The sequence below is a fragment of the Salvelinus fontinalis genome, chromosome 42 (genome assembly GCF_029448725.1).
Source record: "Salvelinus fontinalis isolate EN_2023a chromosome 42, ASM2944872v1, whole genome shotgun sequence".
Classification (NCBI taxonomy): domain Eukaryota; kingdom Metazoa; phylum Chordata; class Actinopteri; order Salmoniformes; family Salmonidae; genus Salvelinus; species Salvelinus fontinalis.
Genome location: NC_074706.1, coordinates 21,164,182 through 21,183,053, shown reverse-complemented (window position 1 = coordinate 21,183,053; position 18,872 = coordinate 21,164,182). Strand labels below are relative to the sequence as shown.

At 42.1% G+C, this 18,872-nt stretch overlaps 2 protein-coding genes across 2 annotated transcripts; one reads left to right on the top strand and one right to left on the bottom strand.

Moving 5' to 3' along the window:
* Positions 1–10,490, top strand: LOC129841529 (cytochrome P450 4V2-like). Its single transcript, XM_055909834.1, has 11 exons — positions 1–274; positions 4,071–4,183; positions 4,905–4,990; positions 5,432–5,622; positions 7,402–7,471; positions 7,722–7,848; positions 8,113–8,286; positions 8,376–8,478; positions 9,093–9,227; positions 9,537–9,716; positions 10,096–10,490. The coding sequence occupies exons 1-11, from the start codon at positions 16–18 to the stop codon at positions 10,263–10,265; spliced, it is 1,608 nt and encodes a 535-aa protein (XP_055765809.1). The 5' UTR covers positions 1–15; the 3' UTR covers positions 10,266–10,490.
* Positions 10,491–13,652: 3,162 nt separating this feature from the next.
* LOC129841530 (stonustoxin subunit beta-like) lies at positions 13,653–16,209 on the bottom strand. Its single transcript, XM_055909835.1, has 4 exons — positions 15,990–16,209; positions 15,650–15,823; positions 15,490–15,536; positions 13,653–14,351 (listed from the first exon to the last, which is right to left on the bottom strand). The coding sequence occupies exons 1-4, from the start codon at positions 16,199–16,201 to the stop codon at positions 13,825–13,827; spliced, it is 960 nt and encodes a 319-aa protein (XP_055765810.1). The 5' UTR covers positions 16,202–16,209; the 3' UTR covers positions 13,653–13,824.
* Between the last annotated feature and the right edge of the window lie 2,663 nt (positions 16,210–18,872).

Sequence of the window (18,872 nt, the reverse complement as noted above, 5' to 3'; positions counted from 1 at the left end):
TAAAGTCCACCTGATATGAGGTGTAGCCAGCAGGTCTCAGACATTCATTCGGAGGTTGTTAAGGCCACGTACTACCCAGAGATGGCGATAGTTTTGGGGGCTTACACGTTGGGGCTGCTGGGGATGAGCCTCTTCGTTTCAATGCTGACCTACGCCACCTACCAGCTACTCAGCAGTTATCTGTATAAATGGAGGGAGATGAAGCCCATACCAGAGATTGAAGGCACATACCCCCTCATAGGGAACGCACTGCAGTTCAAATCCAACGCCGGAGGTGAGAGAGGAGAGGTTATGAGGGGGGGGAGACGAGAAGGGTATTTTGAAAAGGGGTTGCTTTTATTAGTTTAACATTTGGGTTCAAACCATGATGACATAAATGATGCCAGCCTTTCCATAATAACTTTAAGAAGTACTTGTTAACACAAGAGAGAAAATAAATCCATTGATTCAAAAGATTTGTGAATCAAATTTCCCATTTGAACGGTGAATCCTGTTAATCTGTCCTAGAAATGAGACTAGTTATAAACCCAATATATTGCCTGCATTGTTGCTGTACTGAGACTCGTGTAAATGTGACCGTCTTCACAATCCATGCGGCGCATCACAACAACAATGATCACGCTACACATTAGTAACTTCTTCTGTGGTTTATCTTCTTCCGTTCCTGATACCGCACGGCAAAGCAATGCACAAGTTGGAAAAACTCCAATGCATACAACACTGCACTGCATCCTTGTCTGGCAGATGAGTCGCAACTGTGCGAATTTGCCTCCCATTGGAATGAATGGACTTCTGCTGGAACACATACAGTTTGACACAACTGGTGTGCACGAGGCTTGTAAGCCTCATTCACATTATGTCTGAGCAGTCCATTGCGTTGCGCCGGATGTCATTCATTTCAATGGGGTCCGTTCGCAATGGAGTGGTATCACAGCAGCAACATTGTGCTATCTCAGCGCCCCCTTGCGTTGAAGGCTCTGTTGCGAAACGGATTCTGCATACGATTCTTTTTTCCCCAACTTTGTGTCGTCTTTAGCGCAGCCAGAGTCTGTCAATAGAACAGGAAATTACCAAACCACAGAAGAAGATGAAAATATGTGGTTTTCGGTGATGGCTTTATGGGATAGCTAGCAACTTGTAAACAATTACCCATTCCTATAAGTGAATAATATTTTAATAGTAATGTTAAATAATACACAGTGGCTGTTAACCAATTATATTACATGACTGTTGCCTCTCATTTAAGTTTATTGTGATGGTACTGACATTTGTTTTTGATAATTATTAAGTGGAGGTTGCTAGCTACAGTATCGTCAACCTAGCCTTGCTTTTAGCTAGCTAGCTAATATGTACGCTAGCGTGACTAGCTAGAAGTTAGAGAAACAAGTTGAGAAAAAGTAACTTGACAAAACATGTTTTATTATCACCTGAAACAATATGTTTATCCTGTCTTGAATGAAAAGGTCATATTTTGCAATCTCCCAAAATAAATGTGATCTCTGACGAGAGACTAGCCTCCATCTTGTCTTGCGTTGTGAAACCCTATGCTCTCCGTCCAGTAGCAGGACGAGACTGCGTGAAAACGAAGTATGGCGTAATGAGATGTATACGGGGCATTAGACCTTGTGACTGTGAAATACATTAGAGGGCCCAACGTTACGGGCAAGGAATGGGCAACCAACTATTAAAGCTATGGTTTGAAAAGCTACTATTAAAAAGCTACTATTAAAGCTATGTTTTTTTCTTCTTCTATAACTTCATAAAGAGGAAGCATCGATCTAGATTCTAGAGAATTATAAATGTGCAGGGCAGCATTGTAAGCAACATCTAAAATGAATCTTTCCAAGTGAAACATCACAAATGTATTCAATATTTGTCAGTATGTGTGTTTGTTTGCACATTTAAGTGTTTCTGTGTGTATGCATGTGCATGACAAACAGGTCAGGATTAAAGTCCACCTGACATTAGGTGAAGCCAGCAGGTCTCAGACATCCAGTTGGAGGATGTTTATGCCACGTACTACCCAGAGATGGTGATCGTTTTGGGGGCTTACAATTTGGAACTGGGGGTGAGCCTCTTCTTTGCAATGCTGACCTACGTCACCTACCAGCTACTCAGCATTTACCTGTATAAATGGTGGGAGATGAAGTCCATATAGGAGATTGAAGGCACATACCCCCTCATAGGGATTTCACTGCAGTTCAACGCCGGAATTGAGAGTGGAGAGGAGACGTGGGAAGAGAGTAGCGAGGAGACGGGAAGAGAGAGGAGAGGACAGTAGTTTAGGGAGGGGAGATTCGAACACTCACTCAATCATTCAGTCATTCATTGCTCTCCCAATCTACCTACATACAGTTGAAGTCGGAAGTTTACATACACCTTAGCCAAATACATTTAAACTCGTTTTTTCACAATTCCTGACATTTAATCAGAGCAAAAATTCCCTGTTTTAGGTCAGTTAGGATCACCGGTTTATTTTAAAATGTAAAATGTCAGAATAATAGTAGAGAGAATTATTTATTTCAACTTTTATTTATTTCATCATATTCCCAGTGGGTCAGAAGTTTACATACACCCAATTAGTATTTGGTAGCATTGCCTTTAAATTGTTTAACTTGGGTCAAATGTTTTGGGTAGCCTTCCACAAGCTTCCCACAATAAGTTGGGTGAATTCTGGCCCATTCCTCCTGACAGAGCTGGTGTAACTGAGTCAGGTTTGTTGGCCTCCTTGCTCGCACACACTTTTTTAGTTCTGCCCACAAATTGTCTATAGGATTGAGGTCAGGGCTTTGTGATGGCCACTCCAATACCTTGACTTTGTTGTCCTTAAGCCATTTTGCCACAACTTTGGAAGTATGCTTGGGGTCATTGTCCATTTGGAAGACCCATTTGCGACCAAGCTTTAACTTCCTGACTGATGTCTTGAGATGTTGTTTCAATATATCCACATAATTTTCCTGTCTCACGATGCCATCAATTTTGTGAAGTGCACCAGTCCCTCCTGCAGCAAAGCACCCCCACAACATGATGCTGCCACCCCCGTGCTTCACGGTTGAGATGGTGTTCCTCGGCTTGCAAGCCTCCCCCTTTTTCCTTCAAACATAACGATGGTCATTATGGCCAAACGGTTCTATTTTTGTTTCATCAGACCTGAGGACATCTCTCCAAAATGTATGATCTTTGTCCCCATGTGCAGTTGCAAACCGTAGTCTGGCTTTTTTTATGGTGGCTTGGGAGCAGTGGCTTCTTCCTTGCTGAGTGGCCTTTCAGGTTATGTCGATATTGGACTCGTTTTACTGTGGATATAGATACTTTTGTACCTGTTTCCTCCAGCATCTTCACAAGGTCCTTTGCTGTTGTTCTGGGATTGATTTGCACTTTTCGCACCAAAGTACATTCATCTCTAGGAGACAGAACGTGTCTCCTTCCTGATCGGTATGACGGCTGCGTGGTCCAATGGTGTTTACACTTGCGTACTATTGTTTGTACAGACGAACGTGGTACGTTCAGGCGTTTGGAAATTAATCCCAATGATGAACCAGACTTGTGGAGGTCTACAATTTTTTTTCTGAGGTCTTGGCTGATTTCTTTTGATTTTCCCATGATGTCAAGCAAAGAGGCACAGAGTTTGAAGGTAGGCTTTGAAATACATCCACAGGTACACCTCCGATTGACTCAAATTATGTCAATTAGCCTATCAGAAGCTTCTAAAGCCATGACATCATTTTCTGGAATTTTCTAAGTTGTTTAAAGGCACAGTCAACTTAGTGTATGTAAACTTCTGACCCACTGGAATTGTGATACAGCGAATTATAAGTGAAATATTCTGTCTGTAAACAATTGTTGGAAAAATTACTTGTGTCATGCACAAAGTAGATGTCTTAACCGACTTGCCAAAACTATAGTTTGTTAACAAGAAATGTGTGGAGTGGCTGAAAAACGATTTTTAATGACTCCAACCTAAGTGTATGTAAACTTCCGACTTCAACTGTATGTATCTACTATCTACCTCAGATAGTCAGAAGCTTGAACTAGTGAATGACTTCAGAGTTCTCTTTCTTTGGTTTCAGATTTCTTCCGTCAAGTCATTGGCTACACAGAGCAGTTCAGGGACTCCCCACTGTTGAAGATTTGGATCGGACCCGTACCCTCCCTCCTTCTGTTCCATGCAGAAACCATTGAGGTAGGCTATTAAATCAAAGAATTGACTTGAATCAACTTGATGCATAACACCTGAATGTTTTACAAAGTGTTTACACATGGTGAAACATACAAGTTGGTGTCACACTTGTTTTGAAACCTCAACATTTCTGCCTACTGAACACTACATCGTTTCACTCCGGAGATGGAAATCTACTCTCCATAAATAAGGTGGTAATTACACCACATACAGGTAGCCTGACAACCGATATATGGTTACTGCTATCAAATATCAAACCCTTCTGGCCTGCTGTATTGGGTTTAAGCGTGCCAATGCAAACATGGACTGTATTGAACACTAAATCAAATCAACGTATTTGTCACGTGCCGAATACAACCTTACAGTGAAATGCTTACTTACAAGCTCTTAACCAACAATGCAGTTTTAAGAAAATACCCCCCAAAAAGTAAGAGAAGAATAACAAATAATTACTGATCAGCAGTAAAAAACAATGGCGTGGCTATACAATACTAGAGTTGAATTTTCCATAAAAACATAATTTACTAAAGCAAAAATAATTAACTTTAACAATTATTTTTATAAGTAGTTGGGGTTTTAAGTTTTTATGCATTTGCTGTTAACTGTCTGTTGATGATGCCATGCCAATGACCAACGTTCCCTCAGAGAAATAAATCAACTATATTCGATTCTATTTTCTGTTTGATTCTCTATTTGATTCTGTTTATTCTATTCGATTCTGTAGACGGTTCTTAACAACCCTGTTCATATGGACAAGGCCTATGCTTACAAGTTCCTGCACCCTTGGCTCGGCACTGGTCTACTAACCAGGTGGGTGTTTCAAAACAGATCTCATTTGAGAAAGATCAAACGTATATATGCATTTGAGACAACGGAAAATATGTATTATAACGCAAGATAGGAACTTGGAATTCTTAGATAAGCCTTTGACAATTCTTGGGAAAACACTTCCTTTTTTTTTATGACAAAGAACAATACATTCTGAGAAACGGCAATACTTTCCAGTCAACACATTTCCTCCATATTTTCTGAACTCCATCGTTTGTCTATCTCTCACACGGTCTCTCTCTGTGTCACTTGTTCTGCATCTCCCTCTCTCTTCCTCCCCTCCCTTTATTTGTCTGTCTGCCTCACCCTTTCTTTGTCGCCCTCCCTCTCTTTTTCTCTCTGTCCCCCTCACCCCTCACCCCTCTGTCTCTGTCTTCCTCTATTTCTCCCCCCTTCCCTCGCTCCCCACCTCCCTCTCCCCAGCACGGGGGACAAGTGGCGGCGGCGGCGGAAGTTGCTCACCCCCACCTTCCACTTCTCCATCCTGACGGAGTTCCTGGAGGTGATGAACGAGCAGGCCGAGGTGCTGGTGGAGAAGCTGGACAAGGAGGCAGGCAAGGGCCCCTTCAACTGCTTCAACCACGTCACCCTCTGTGCCCTCGACATCATCTGTGGTGGGTCCGGGTCTGGATGTGGGGTGTTTCTAGTGGGTCCAAAGGCTCATTGGGTTAAAAAGATTTCCCATTCTTGTGGCCATATAAAATCAACTAAAAATATACAGTGGGGAGAACAAGTATTTGATACACTGCCGATTTTGCAGGTTTTCCTACTTACAAAGCATGTAGAGGTCTGTAATTTTTATCATAGGTACACTTCAACTGTGAGAGACGGAATCTAAAACAAAAATCCAGAAAATCACATTGTATGATTTTTAAGTAATTCATTTGCATTTTATTGCATGACATAAGTATTTGATCACCTACCAACCAGTAAGAATTCCGGCTCTCACAGACCTGTTAGTTTTTCTTTAAGAAGCCCTCCTGTTCTCCACTCATTACCTGTATTAACTGCACCTGTTTGAACTCGTTACCTGTATAAAAGACACCTGTCCACACACTCAATCAAACAGACTCCAACCTCTCCACAATGGCCAAGACCAGAGAGCTGTGTAAGGACATCAGGGATAAAATTGTAGACCTGCACAAGGCTGGGATGGGCTACAGGACAATAGGCAAGCAGCTTGGTGAGAAGGCAACAACTGTTGGCGCAATTATTAGAAAATAGAAGAAAATGGAAGAAGTTCAAGATGATGGTCAATCACCCTCGGTCTGGGGCTCCATGCAAGATCTCACCTTGTGGGGCATCAATGATCATGAGGAAGGTGAGGGATCAGCCCAGAACTACACGGCAGGACCTGGTCAATGACCTGAAGAGAGCTGGGACCACAGTCTCAAAGAAAACCATTAGTAACACACTACGCCGTCATGGATTAAAATCCTGCAGCGCACACAAGGTCCCCCTGCTCAAGCAGGCGCATGTCCAGGCCCGTCTGAAGTTTGCCAATGACCATCTGGATGATCCAGAGGAGGAATGGGAGAAGGTCATGTGGTCTGATGATTCAAAAATAGAGCTTTTTGGTCTAAACTCCACTCGCCGTGTTTGGAGGAAGAAGAAGGATGAGTACAACCCCAAGAACATCATCCCAACCGTGAAGCATGGAGGTGGAAACATCATTCTTTGGGGATGCTTTTCTGCAAAGGGGACAGGACGACTGCACCGTATTGAGGGGAGGATGGATGGGGCCATGTATTGCGAGATCTTAGCCAACAACCTCCTTCCCTCAGTAAGAGCATTGATGATGGGTTGTGGCTGGGTCTTCCAGCATGACAACGACCCGAAACACACAGCCAGGGCAACTAAGGAGTGGCTCCGTAAGAAGTATCTCAAGGTCCTGGAGTGGCCTAGCCAGTCTCCAGACCTGAACCCAATAGAAAATCTTTGGAGGGAGCTGAAAGTCCGTATTGCCCAGCGACAGCCCCGAAACCTGAAGGATCTGGAGAAGGTCTGTATGGAGGAGTGGGCCAAAATCCCTGCTGCAGTGTGTGCAAACCTGGTCAAGAACTACAGGAAACGTATGATCTCTGTAATTGCAAACAAAGGATTCTGTACCAAATATTAAGTTCTGCTTTTCTGATGTATCAAATACTTATGTCATGCAATAAAATGCTAATTAATTACTTAAAAATCATACAATGTGATTTTCGGGATTTTTGTTTAGATTCCGTCTCTCACAGCTGAAGTGTACCTATGATAAAAATTACAGACCTCTACATGCTTTGTAAGTAGGAAAATCTGCAAAATCAGCAGTGTATCAAATACTTGTTCTCCCCACTGTATATCAAAATTGCTACCAATCTTGCAATAAATATCTCTGCATATGATTTTCCTTTCAGAGACTGCAATGGGGAAGAAAATCTACGCTCAGAGTAACTATGACTCAGAGTATGTCCGATGTGTGTACAAGTGAGTCCTCGTCTTGAATGCAACAAACAGATGTTGTCATGCCCGGTTTTGTTTGGAAGTAGAGGGTATTGACTGCCAACCATTGCTCACTGTCCCATCTCTCTCTCTCTCTCTCTCTCTCTCTCTCTCTCTCTCTCTCTCTCTCTCTCTCTCTCTCTCTCTCTCTCTCTCTCGTTGGTAATAGAGTGGAATCAAATTGCATCATATGAATCTAATTTTCTCTACCTTGCATCCCTCCTACTGTCCCCAGGATGAGTGACATCATCACACGGCGACAGAGGATGCCGTGGTTCTGGCCCGACTTGTTTTACAACTACTTTGGCGAGGGCTGGGAGCACAACAGGAGCCTCAAGGTCCTCCACTCCTTCACCTCCAATGTGAGTCATCAGTCAATCTAAAAGGGGCTTTCGACTACTTAGCTGCACCCAGGGATATAAGCTGTCATCCATCAGACCTCATCCATCCAGCCAAGGGCCTGTTCAGAAGGATGACCATTACAGAATGTTCAGATAGAAATGTATTGTGTAGAACATCAATGATTGTCTGTATGATAGAATGAGAAATCCTGTCAGCTCTATTCATTATATTTCTATCTGCAATGTTCAGAAACATGTCAAATGTTTTCACTGAAAACACCCCAGGTCATCTACGAGAGGGCGGAATACATCGCCTACATCGAGTCGGACAGCGAATCGGACCAGGGAATGAGGAAGAGGCGGGCCTTCCTGGACATGCTGCTGAAGACCACGGACGAGGAGGGCAACAAGCTCACCCACCAGGACATCCAGGAGGAAGTGGACACCTTCATGTTCAGGGTCAGAGGTCAAAACCACTATCACACGCTCCATGTGGAATGTGTTCCAGATTTATCATTGGTGTAATTTTTATTGCCCCCGTCTTGCAGGGTCATGACACTACAGCCGCAGCCATGAATTGGGCCATTCACCTGCTGGGCTCCCATCCAGAGGTTCAGAGGAAGGTTCAACAAGAGCTTCAGGAGGTGTTCGGTAATCCCCCCCTCTTTTTAACCCTAGAATAGCCAATTATGTGCTTTGGTAGTCACATGATATGTACCCACATGGGACTTCCTTTCCCAGACACATACATGCCGCTAGACCATGGGCTCTGCAGGAAGTACTTGGTAAAATCTAATCCCATAGTCTCCCGTCACTATACTCGCTTCTCTTATCAAATGACGTCACTTTTGGTTCTCATCCACCTTGACTCTCGTTCAAATCCTTCTCTCACAGGTCAAAGTGAGTTCAAGCACAGTGGGAAAGTGTGGAAAGTCTCACCAAAGCAAAATTATTTAATGAACTGAATTAGGTTCTGTGGCATATCAAAATTGGCTGTTGTATACAGTAATAGCCTGATTTGTGAAGAGTTTTTGGAATGTCTTCCATCCCTGCCATGGCAGACCTGGCATTCAAACAAGCATTCAAATATTACCATGACGAGTATCTCTGACAGTAGATGCGGGTTCGGTGTAGTTACTATGATCGATGACAGAAGAACATAGCATCCATTCCTGTACCCCCATTCATAGCTATGTCCGATTGCCCCATCACCACAGAACATATATAATGGGATGTAACCTGCATTCTTGTACCCCCGTGTTCAGGTGTGTCCGACCGGCCAATAAACACAGAGGACCTGAAGAAGCTGCGCTACCTGGAGTGTGTCATCAAAGAGTCCCTTCGCCTGTTCCCCTCCGTCCCCTTCTTCGCCCGCAGCATCTGTGAAGACTGCCACATCAGTGAGTGACATGAATGACACATTCTTAACCATTAATGTTTATTTCAGTCTGTCATTAATTTTCTAACTTATTTAAATTTACAGGATTAGCTATACACTACTTTTAATTAATACTAATTAATGTACATATTCACAATGGGTGGCCTGTGCCATATGGAAGAGGAACCTAAAACCTTGGTTTATTCAGCGCCTTTCCATTTCAGTCATCTTGTTTAATACTTTTTTGTGGTTGTGTTAATTAGTTAATTTATTCACATGTACATTTTGTGGACCTAATAACCTAACTTGTTTCACATTTTTATACCTGTAGATGGTTTCAAGGTTCCCAAAGGTGCCAATGCCATCATCATGCCCTACTCCCTTCACCGCGACCCGCGCCACTTCCCCCAGCCTGAAGAGTTCCGCCCGGAACGCTTCATGCCTGAAAACTGCATTGGGAGACATCCTTATGCCTTCATCCCCTTCTCTGCTGGACTCCGCAATTGCATCGGTGAGAACAGGAAACATTCAAGACATTCAACTGAATAGCGCTTAAAGTACAAACATTTTAGAACATTTGTAAATCAACATCATTCCATTTGAGATCAACGACATACGATTTGTCACGTTGCTGTAGAATATCACTCGTATTTATCAATCTCAGGCTACCTTTTATCACCTTGGAACATAGACTTTTTACGACAGTGGGCCTCTAAACGTGTGTCCGGTGAGGTTGTCATCCTCACATGCTCTCGCTACTTTAATAATGGTTACAGATTAAGGTTAAAGACAATAAGGCATTTGAAATGGTGAAAACAAAATGAACAATTTAAAAGTGTGTTCGATGAGGATGTCATCCTCACATGCTTTGGTTACATCCCTACCCCCAGGTCAGCGATTTGCCATGATGGAGGAGAAGGTGATCCTGGCGTCCATCTTGCGCTACTTCAACGTGGAGGCGTGTCAGAAGCGCGAGGACCTCCGTCCACTAGGGGAGCTCATTCTTCGCCCCGAGAAAGGCATCTGGATCAAACTTGAGAAGAGGAAGCAGCAGCACTAGATCATCTAGGGAACTGTTTGAATACTTTAAAAGAGACCATTTCTTCCTCCCTCTGGAGTAACCGCTGATCTAACACTAATTGATAGGTATAAGTAAATAGTTATAGCACAATACTGTAGTAGTTATAGCACAATACTGTAGGTTTCTACTATCCAGGCAGGAAGGAAGGAAACATTCTTAAAGTATTTCAACAGGGCCGAATAAAACCCTTAACCCATAGGCTTACATTGTGTTTCGTGTTCTCTCTGTATTACAGGAATATCAAAAACTCGCAACTGCATAACTCGCAGAAAGTTCTTGTAATCGTCATAAACAGGTTTCTGATTTCCAAAATAGTTTGAGTTTCCAAGTGGGAAACATTTATTTTCCCAACATTGACTTCAGATAGGTCTTTTTATTTTATTTATGGAGGCTGGTGGGAGGAGCTATAGGAGGACGGGCTCATTGTAATGGCTGGAATGAATTACATGGAACAGAGTCAAAGGTGGTTTCCATAGTTTTGTGTTTGATACCGTTCCATTTAATCTACTCCAGCCATTACAACGAGCCCTTCCTCCTATAGCTCCTCCCACCAGCCCCCACTGCTTCTGAGGTACAGACCATATTAACACATAACTATACCACCAAGAATACTTACCCTATCCGATAACACTTTACCACAACTTCATTTATAAGTCATGTGTTATTAACTTGAAAATGTGTTGCCACTTTAACTTGTTTTTCAAGCTCTTTGGATAGTATATTTTAATAAGAGTATTCTTATTTGTGCATTTTATTTGTTACGCTGGGGGTTTGAATTATAACATAGCCGAACTATGCCACCTTTTAATATCATAATGTCAGGTCCTCGAAGCTAAAGTCAGGGAAGGAGCATGGTAATGAACAGGCCAGACATCGTACAAAATCGGTTTTTATTTACAATCAGAAAAGATAGACAACTTTTTTTTTGCAAACATGAATGCGTCTGGGTAGACAAGCATAGCCTTGGGAAGAATGTTATGAGTTGAAATCCCCTATAATCGCATTATTAAATGCATGGAATAATTTATTATAATGGGAATCAAAAAACTCAAAGGGGGGGGGGGGGGGGGGTGAGAAAAAGCGTTCCATGCATCTATAATCACATTTGCATAGTGGCATACAGTTAAGCAGAGGGGTTTTTAGGATTTCCCCCCCCCCAAAAAAAATCAGGTTCTGGAGAAAAAAAGAACTGCAATTCTGTCATTTACATGATAAAAAAACATTATGTTAATGTCTTCTAATACCAGACAAATGACCGAAATGAGTGGCTACTCTGACAGTGAAACACTCAATCAATCAATCAAGTTTATTTTATATAGCCCTCCGTACATCAGCTAATATCTCGAAGTGCTGTACAGACACCCAGCCTAAAACCCCAAACAGCAAGCAATGCAGGTGTAGAAGCACGGTGGCTAGGAAAAACTCCCTAGAAAGGCCAAAACCTAGGAAGAAACCTAGAGAGGAACCAGGCTATGAGGGGTGGCCAGTCCTCTTCTGGCTGTGCCGGGTGGAGATTATAACAGAACTAAACAGAGCAATAAAAACAACCTGGACTTGAATACAAACCTATAGCCCAGGCCAATGAACAAACATACAGATTGTACAATATTAAGAGGAATACAGTATATACACTGAGTGCACAAAACATCAGGAATGCCTTCCTAATATAGTTGCACCAGCTTTCACCTTCTGCATGGCACACGCAATCCATGTCTCAATTGTCTCAAAGCTTAGAAATCCTTCTTTAACCTGTCTTCTCCACTTCATCTACACTGGTTGAAGTGGATTTAACGTGTGACATCAATAAGGGATCATAGCTTTCACCTGGATTCACCTGGTCAGTCTATTTCATGGAAAGAGCAGGTGTTCCTTTATGTTTTGTACACATAGTGTGTGTATATACATACACACATACACACACACACACACACACACACACGGTCAAAAGCTTTAGAACACCTACTCATTCAAGGTTTTTCTTTATTTTGACTTTTCTACATTGTAGAATAATAGTGAAGACTTCAAAACTATGAAATAACACATATGGAATCATATAGTAACCAAAAAAGTTTAAACAAATCAAAATATATTTTATATTTGAGATTCTTCAAAGTAGCCACCCTTGTGCATTCGGAAAGTATTCAGACGCCTTCACTTTTCCCACTTTGTTACTATACAGCCTTATTCTAAAATGGATGATATAAAACATTTTCCTCATCAATCTACACACAATACCCCATAATGATAAAGCGAAAACCTCACCTTATTTACATAAGTATTGCTATGAGACTGTCTAGCCCAAACCATGAAAAACAGCTCCAGACCATTATTCCTGAGAAGGCATTTCCTCTGATCCAGAGTCCAATGGCGGCGAGCTTTACAGCACACCAGCCGAGCTTGGCATTGTGCATGGTGATCTTAGGCTTGTGTGCGGCTGTTCGGCAATGGAACCCATTCCATGAAGTTCCCGACGAACAGTTCTTGTGATGACATTGCTTCCAGAGGCAGTTTGGAACTTGGTAGTGAGTGCTGCAACCGAGGACAGACAATTTTTACCACCTTATGCCTGCGCCATTGTTGCTCCGAGACATTTCGCCTTCAAAATAACAGCACTTACAGTTGACCTGGACAACTCTAGCAGGGCAGAAATTTGACGAACTGACTTGTTTGAAAGGTGGCATCCTATGACGGTGCCACGTTGAAAGTCAATGAGCTCTTCAGTAAGGCCATTATACTGCCAATGTTTGTCTATGGAGATTGCATGGCTGTGCATGATTTTATACACCTGTCAGCAACGGGTGTGGCTAAAATAGCCAAATCACAAAATTTGAAGGGGTGTCCACATACCTTTGTGTGTGTGTGTGTGTGTGTGTTCCTGAGAGTATTAGCTTTCAGTGATGGGGTCATAATGTTTTGTAGCTTAAACCGTTAAGTTAGATCCACATTTCTAGGAATAAAAAAAATAAAAAACATTTTGTGACTACAGGAGGTTACTCAGGTAACCCCGGTTCTATGAACGAAGTGCAATTTTATAATCAGGCGACCCCCAAGTTTGGGAAAAACTGCAATAGCTTATCTCAAGCAAACTGACAGCCGCAACCAACCAGCTTATCTCGGCAAACTGACAGCCGCAACCAACCATAGAATTACAATCCACAGATGGCAGTTCCCATTGACAACAACGTGTTTTTTAAAATTTTACCTGTATTTAACTAGGCAAGTCAGTTAAGAACAAATTCGTATTTACAATGACGGCCTAGGAACAGTGGGTTAACTGCCTTGTTCATAACAAGCTGTTCTATATTTGCTGCATGTGCTGCATAAATTGCAACCTTCCTGACAGGAAGTGCTTACGATAAAAACTTTTTAGATGCTATTAATTCTCTGATTTTTTCTATCTGGTTTAGTATTTTTAATAAGTTTTATTGGTCTGTTCAGACAGGAGTAATATAATTTAGGGAAAAATATTTTTATTTATATACTGTCACTTTTTTGAAAATGATTTATATTTTTTCAGGGACAGCTGCAGCACCCCTACTTATGTAGACAAGGAAGAGTCTGGGTAAATCCAAAACCCAGGATAGAGGGGCTCAGTGAATGTGGTGTAGAATGTGTGAAGATGTTTCTGTTTACCAAAGGACACACTATAGAAGGACAAAGTACCAGCTGGCCAGTCAAGATACACACCAACTCTGTGCAAAACAGGACCGCGGAAGAATGTGATATTGCCTCCCGCATTGTAAAAGTAATAGTCACCTTCACCAGCGCAGTTCAAACTCCAGGACTTAGTATTTTGTCCAATCCAACTGTCAGACCCCCATCCCATCCGACTCATTCCTTTGTAAGTCACTCCAATGTCAGGCTTTCCACAATCCCACATCACCTCCCAGTAATATCGAGATCCAGATAAACCTTCTCTGCAGAGAACTTGGGGATGCCATTTAAATCTGTCTGGATGGTCTTCATAATGCTGCTCCTTGTCCACCCGTGTCACCTTCCTGTTCTCCTCAGAGAGTAACAGGTGTGCGTTTGCTGTATTTGGGTCCATGGTGAGCCGACAGGCATCTGTAGACAATGGGGACACATTATCATATTCATTATCTCCAGCACCCTACCAGTGTCTACATAAATTAAACTAGTCATTTTCTATGTTCTGTAGTTAAACTAAGTGCGTTACTCTCAATGATGTAATCAGAAGTATAAAAAAAACGGTGAGTTATATTTTGCAGTAACATGGAGAGCAGGCAAACACCCTCCTACTGGCTGGAAACTTTGTGTCGTTTTTGACAATCTTTTTTTTTTATTACCCCAATGACATCAAGTTATTTTTTACTACAGGGTTTGAGGTAAATCCAGAATCAGAGTTCTTTGAGGTTCTACAGCATGTATACACTGGTATGGTTAAAGGGGCAATCTGCAGTTGCTACATACATTTTTGGACTTTTAAGATAATCATCTATTTATTTTTGCTAAACGCTATACACTGAGTGTACAAAACATTAAGAACACCTGCTCTTTCCGCGACAGACTGACCAGGTGAATGCAGCTGAAAGCTATGATCCCTTATTGATGTCACCTGTTAAATCCACTTCAATCAGTGTAGATGAAGGGGAGGAGACAGCTTAAAGAAGGATTTTTAAGCCTTGAGACATGGATTGTGTATGTGTGCCAACTCAATATTAGGAAGGTGTTCCTAATGTTTGGTATACTCAGTGTATATTATATATCCATTGAAGAATATAACTAATAAATGACTCATGAGCTTAGTTCAATGGTCGTACCCCATCAGAACCCAAAATATAAGCTTGTTTTACTCCAATGTTTGTGAACAACATAATTGTAAACAAACACTGTATAGCCTCAAAACATGGTTAAAACTACAACTTGGATCTCCTTGACTGTCAGTCCTTGCACCCATAGCTCTATGAATTTGAAAGTGGTTCAATTTCTCCAGCCCCATCTCTCAGCTGTTTACCAAAAACGGTGGTGGGGTGACCACCTTGCTGTCGTTTGAACTGCACATTACCCCCTCAATTAAAATGTCTTACACTGGTAAGACATGATGTAAAAAAAATAGGTAAATTGTTTGTTCAACGACAAAAACACTAAATCATATAAAATGCTATTTTGTATGTGGAAGTATGTATTAGTTACTACATCTGTAGTTCTGAAGATGCAGTTGATTACAATTGAAAGGACTTACATTTTCTCAGCCCGGATACCAGCCTGCACTCTGCACCGTGATCCACACTGTAGTAAAAACAGCACGGTTATTACGTAACAAGGAACACACATGCATACTCATGTGATAGAAAAGCTCCTCACACTACCAGGTCTTACTGTCTGCATAATTGTTTTCTTACTTGAGCTTCATCAGTTTGCATCTGGGATCCCCTTGACCAGCTGAAAGCAGTCCCCCTGCAGAGTCTCCTGGGTGATTGTAGCTCAGGTCCAGCTCTCTCAGGTGGCAGGGGTTTGACCTCAGAGCTGAAGCCAGAGCAGCACAGCCATCCTCTGTGACTTCACAGCCAGACAGTCTACAGAGGGGCACACACAACAGCTGTGTAGGTCGGTGTAATGATCTACCACGTGGCCTCTACAGTATACGTTTGTCCGTGACATAAACAAAACCAGACTTCGACAGACAATAATGATAACAGAAATAATTCACAACATTGTTCTTCTTTAAACAGCTGTACTTACCCTAGTGTCTGCAGTTCACAGTTTGGATCCGCCAGGCCATCAGAAAGCAGTGTAACTCCTGAGTCCTGCAGGTCGTTGTCTCTCAGCTCCAGTTGTTTCAGTTGTGAGTTGGTTGCCCTCAGGACTGAGGCCAGATCTGAACAGCAACCCTCTGTCAGATCACACTGACCTAGACTGCAGCATGGGTTCACACGAGTATGTTGAGGATGCATTCATGATAATTACAGATAAACACACACACACACACACACACACACACACACACACACGTTGCATTCGGAATGTATTCAGACCCCTTCCCTTTATCCACATTTTGTTACGTTACAGCCTTATTCTACAATGGATTAAATAAAAACTTTCCTCAAAGTATTCAGACCCTTTGCTATGAGAATTTAAATTCAGCTCAGCTGCATCCTGTTTCCATTGATCATCCTTGTGTTGTTTCTACAACTTGATTGGAGTCCACCTGTGGTAAATTCAATTAATTGGACATGATTTGGAAAGGCACACACCTGTCTATATAAGGTCCCACAGTTGACAGTGCATGTCAGAACAAAAATCAAGCCACAAGGTCGAAGGAATTGTCCGTACAGCTCAGAGACAGTATTGTGTCAAGGCACAGATCTGGGGAAGGGTACCAAAACATTTCTGCAGCATTGAAGGCATCCAAGAACACAATGGCCTCCATTATTCTTAAATAGAAGAAGTTTGGAACCACCAAGACTTTGTTTTAGAGCTGCCCCCCCGGCCAAACTGAGCAATCGGGGGAGAAGGGCCTTGGTCAGGGAGGTGACCAAGAACCTGATGGTCACTCTGACAGAGCGCCAGAGTTCCTCTGTGGAGATGGGAGAACCTTCCAGAAGGACAACCATCTCTCAGCACTCCACCAATCAGGCCTTTATGGTAGAGTGGCCAGACAGAAGCCACTCCTCAGTAAAAGGCACATGACAGTCCGCTTGGAGTTTGCCAAAAGGCACCTAAAGGATTCTCAGACCATGAAAAACAAAATTCTCTGGTCTGATGAAGCCAAGATTGAACTCTTTGGCCGAAATGCCAAGCATCACGTCTGGAGGAAACCTGGTACCACCCTACGATGAAGCATGGAGGCAGCATCATGCTGTGGGGATGTTTTTCAGCGGCAGGGACTGGGAAACTAGTCAGGTTTGAGGGAAAGATGAACAGAGCAAACTACAGAGAGATCCTTGATGAAAACCTGCTCCAGAGCGCTCAGGGCCTCAGACTGGGGCGAAGGTTCACCTTCCAACAGAACAATGAACCTAAGCACACAGCCAAGACAACGCAGGAGTGGCTTCGGGACAAGTCTCTGAATGTCCTTGAGTGGCCCAGCCAGAGCCTAATCTAACATCTCTGGAGAGGCCTGGAAATAGCTGTGCAGCGACACTCCACATCCAACCTGACAGAGCCTGAGAGGACCTGCAGAGAAGAATGGGAGAAACGCCCCAAATACAGGTGTGCCAAGCTTGTACAAGACTTGAGGCTGTAATCGCTGCCAAAGGTGCTTCAACAAAGTACTGAGTAAAGGGTCTGAATATTTAGTTTTTTATTTGTAATACATTTGCAAAAATTTCTAAAATCCTCTTTTTGGTTTGACATTATGCGGTATTGTGTGTAGATTGATGAGGGGAAAACATCTATTTAATCCATTTTAGAATATGGCTATAACATTATAAAATGTGGAAAAAGTGAAAGGGTCTGAATACTTTCCGACTGCACTGTATGTGTGTGTGTGTGTGTGTTGGTATGTTTACTGTGTGTGTGTGTAATATATATATATATATATATATATATACACACACACACATATACACACAAAAAGAGCAAAAGAAACACACTAGGACTGCATGATATGGGCAGAAAGTGTAATTGCGATTTGATTTGCGATATACAATAGATCATTACACTTCTGCAAAAAAAAAATTCAATCATAGAAATGTATATTAAGAAGCTGTTTTTAAAGCAGCATCATTCGTTTGGAGCAATCGGTTGACTGCATTTGAATTAACAGAACAGCATGCACACTTATCTACAAGTGGGAAGGAGGCTTTATGTGTGTGGGAAGCAGCTGCAAGAGGCGAGAGGGAGAGACGACAAACAGAGTAAACTATAAAAACGGACGTTACATGCAGCTGAGTGGCGTTTCAAAATATTGCACATGTCAATATTGCAATTTTGATGTGAATTAGATTAATTGCGCAGCCCTAACTAGTGTTGTCATGATAACAGAATTTTGACTTCGATTACTGATACCAGGTTAAGTATCACCACACTCGATACCATCACGATTCCATGGCAAAAAAAGAAGACACATTAGCCAAAGTCACAGAATGGCACTTGATCCAGACAGATAAACTAATGCTCTGTTCGATCGTTGGCCATCTTTTGAGTCCAATATCATTACATTTGAAAATGTTTACATCAACATTTTTCAGAGACAGCCCAACGAATCGATTATACAGTCATCCAATCAATTTGACTTTGTTTTTACCAATCTAATTACATAACAACAAAATGGTAATCATTTATTTGAAAGGTAAATATCTATTGATAAACTGGGTAAATCAAGATGTAGCCTAGACCTATTCACAATGCAGGTGAATGCATATTCAATATGAGTGTATGCATGCATTGAGTTATTGAGCTTGTTTTGGCTGATAGCATGGGGCAAAAGATGACAAACAATCTGTTTCCGTTACATTTGGGACGAGGCATAACGTGCCCTATTCACTACACACACACACACACACACACACACACACACACACACACACACACACACACACACACACACACACACACTTAGTCCGCTGAGGCAATAGATCATATTTGGGAGAGAAGTGAGATTAAGTAAATTAATAAACTTTT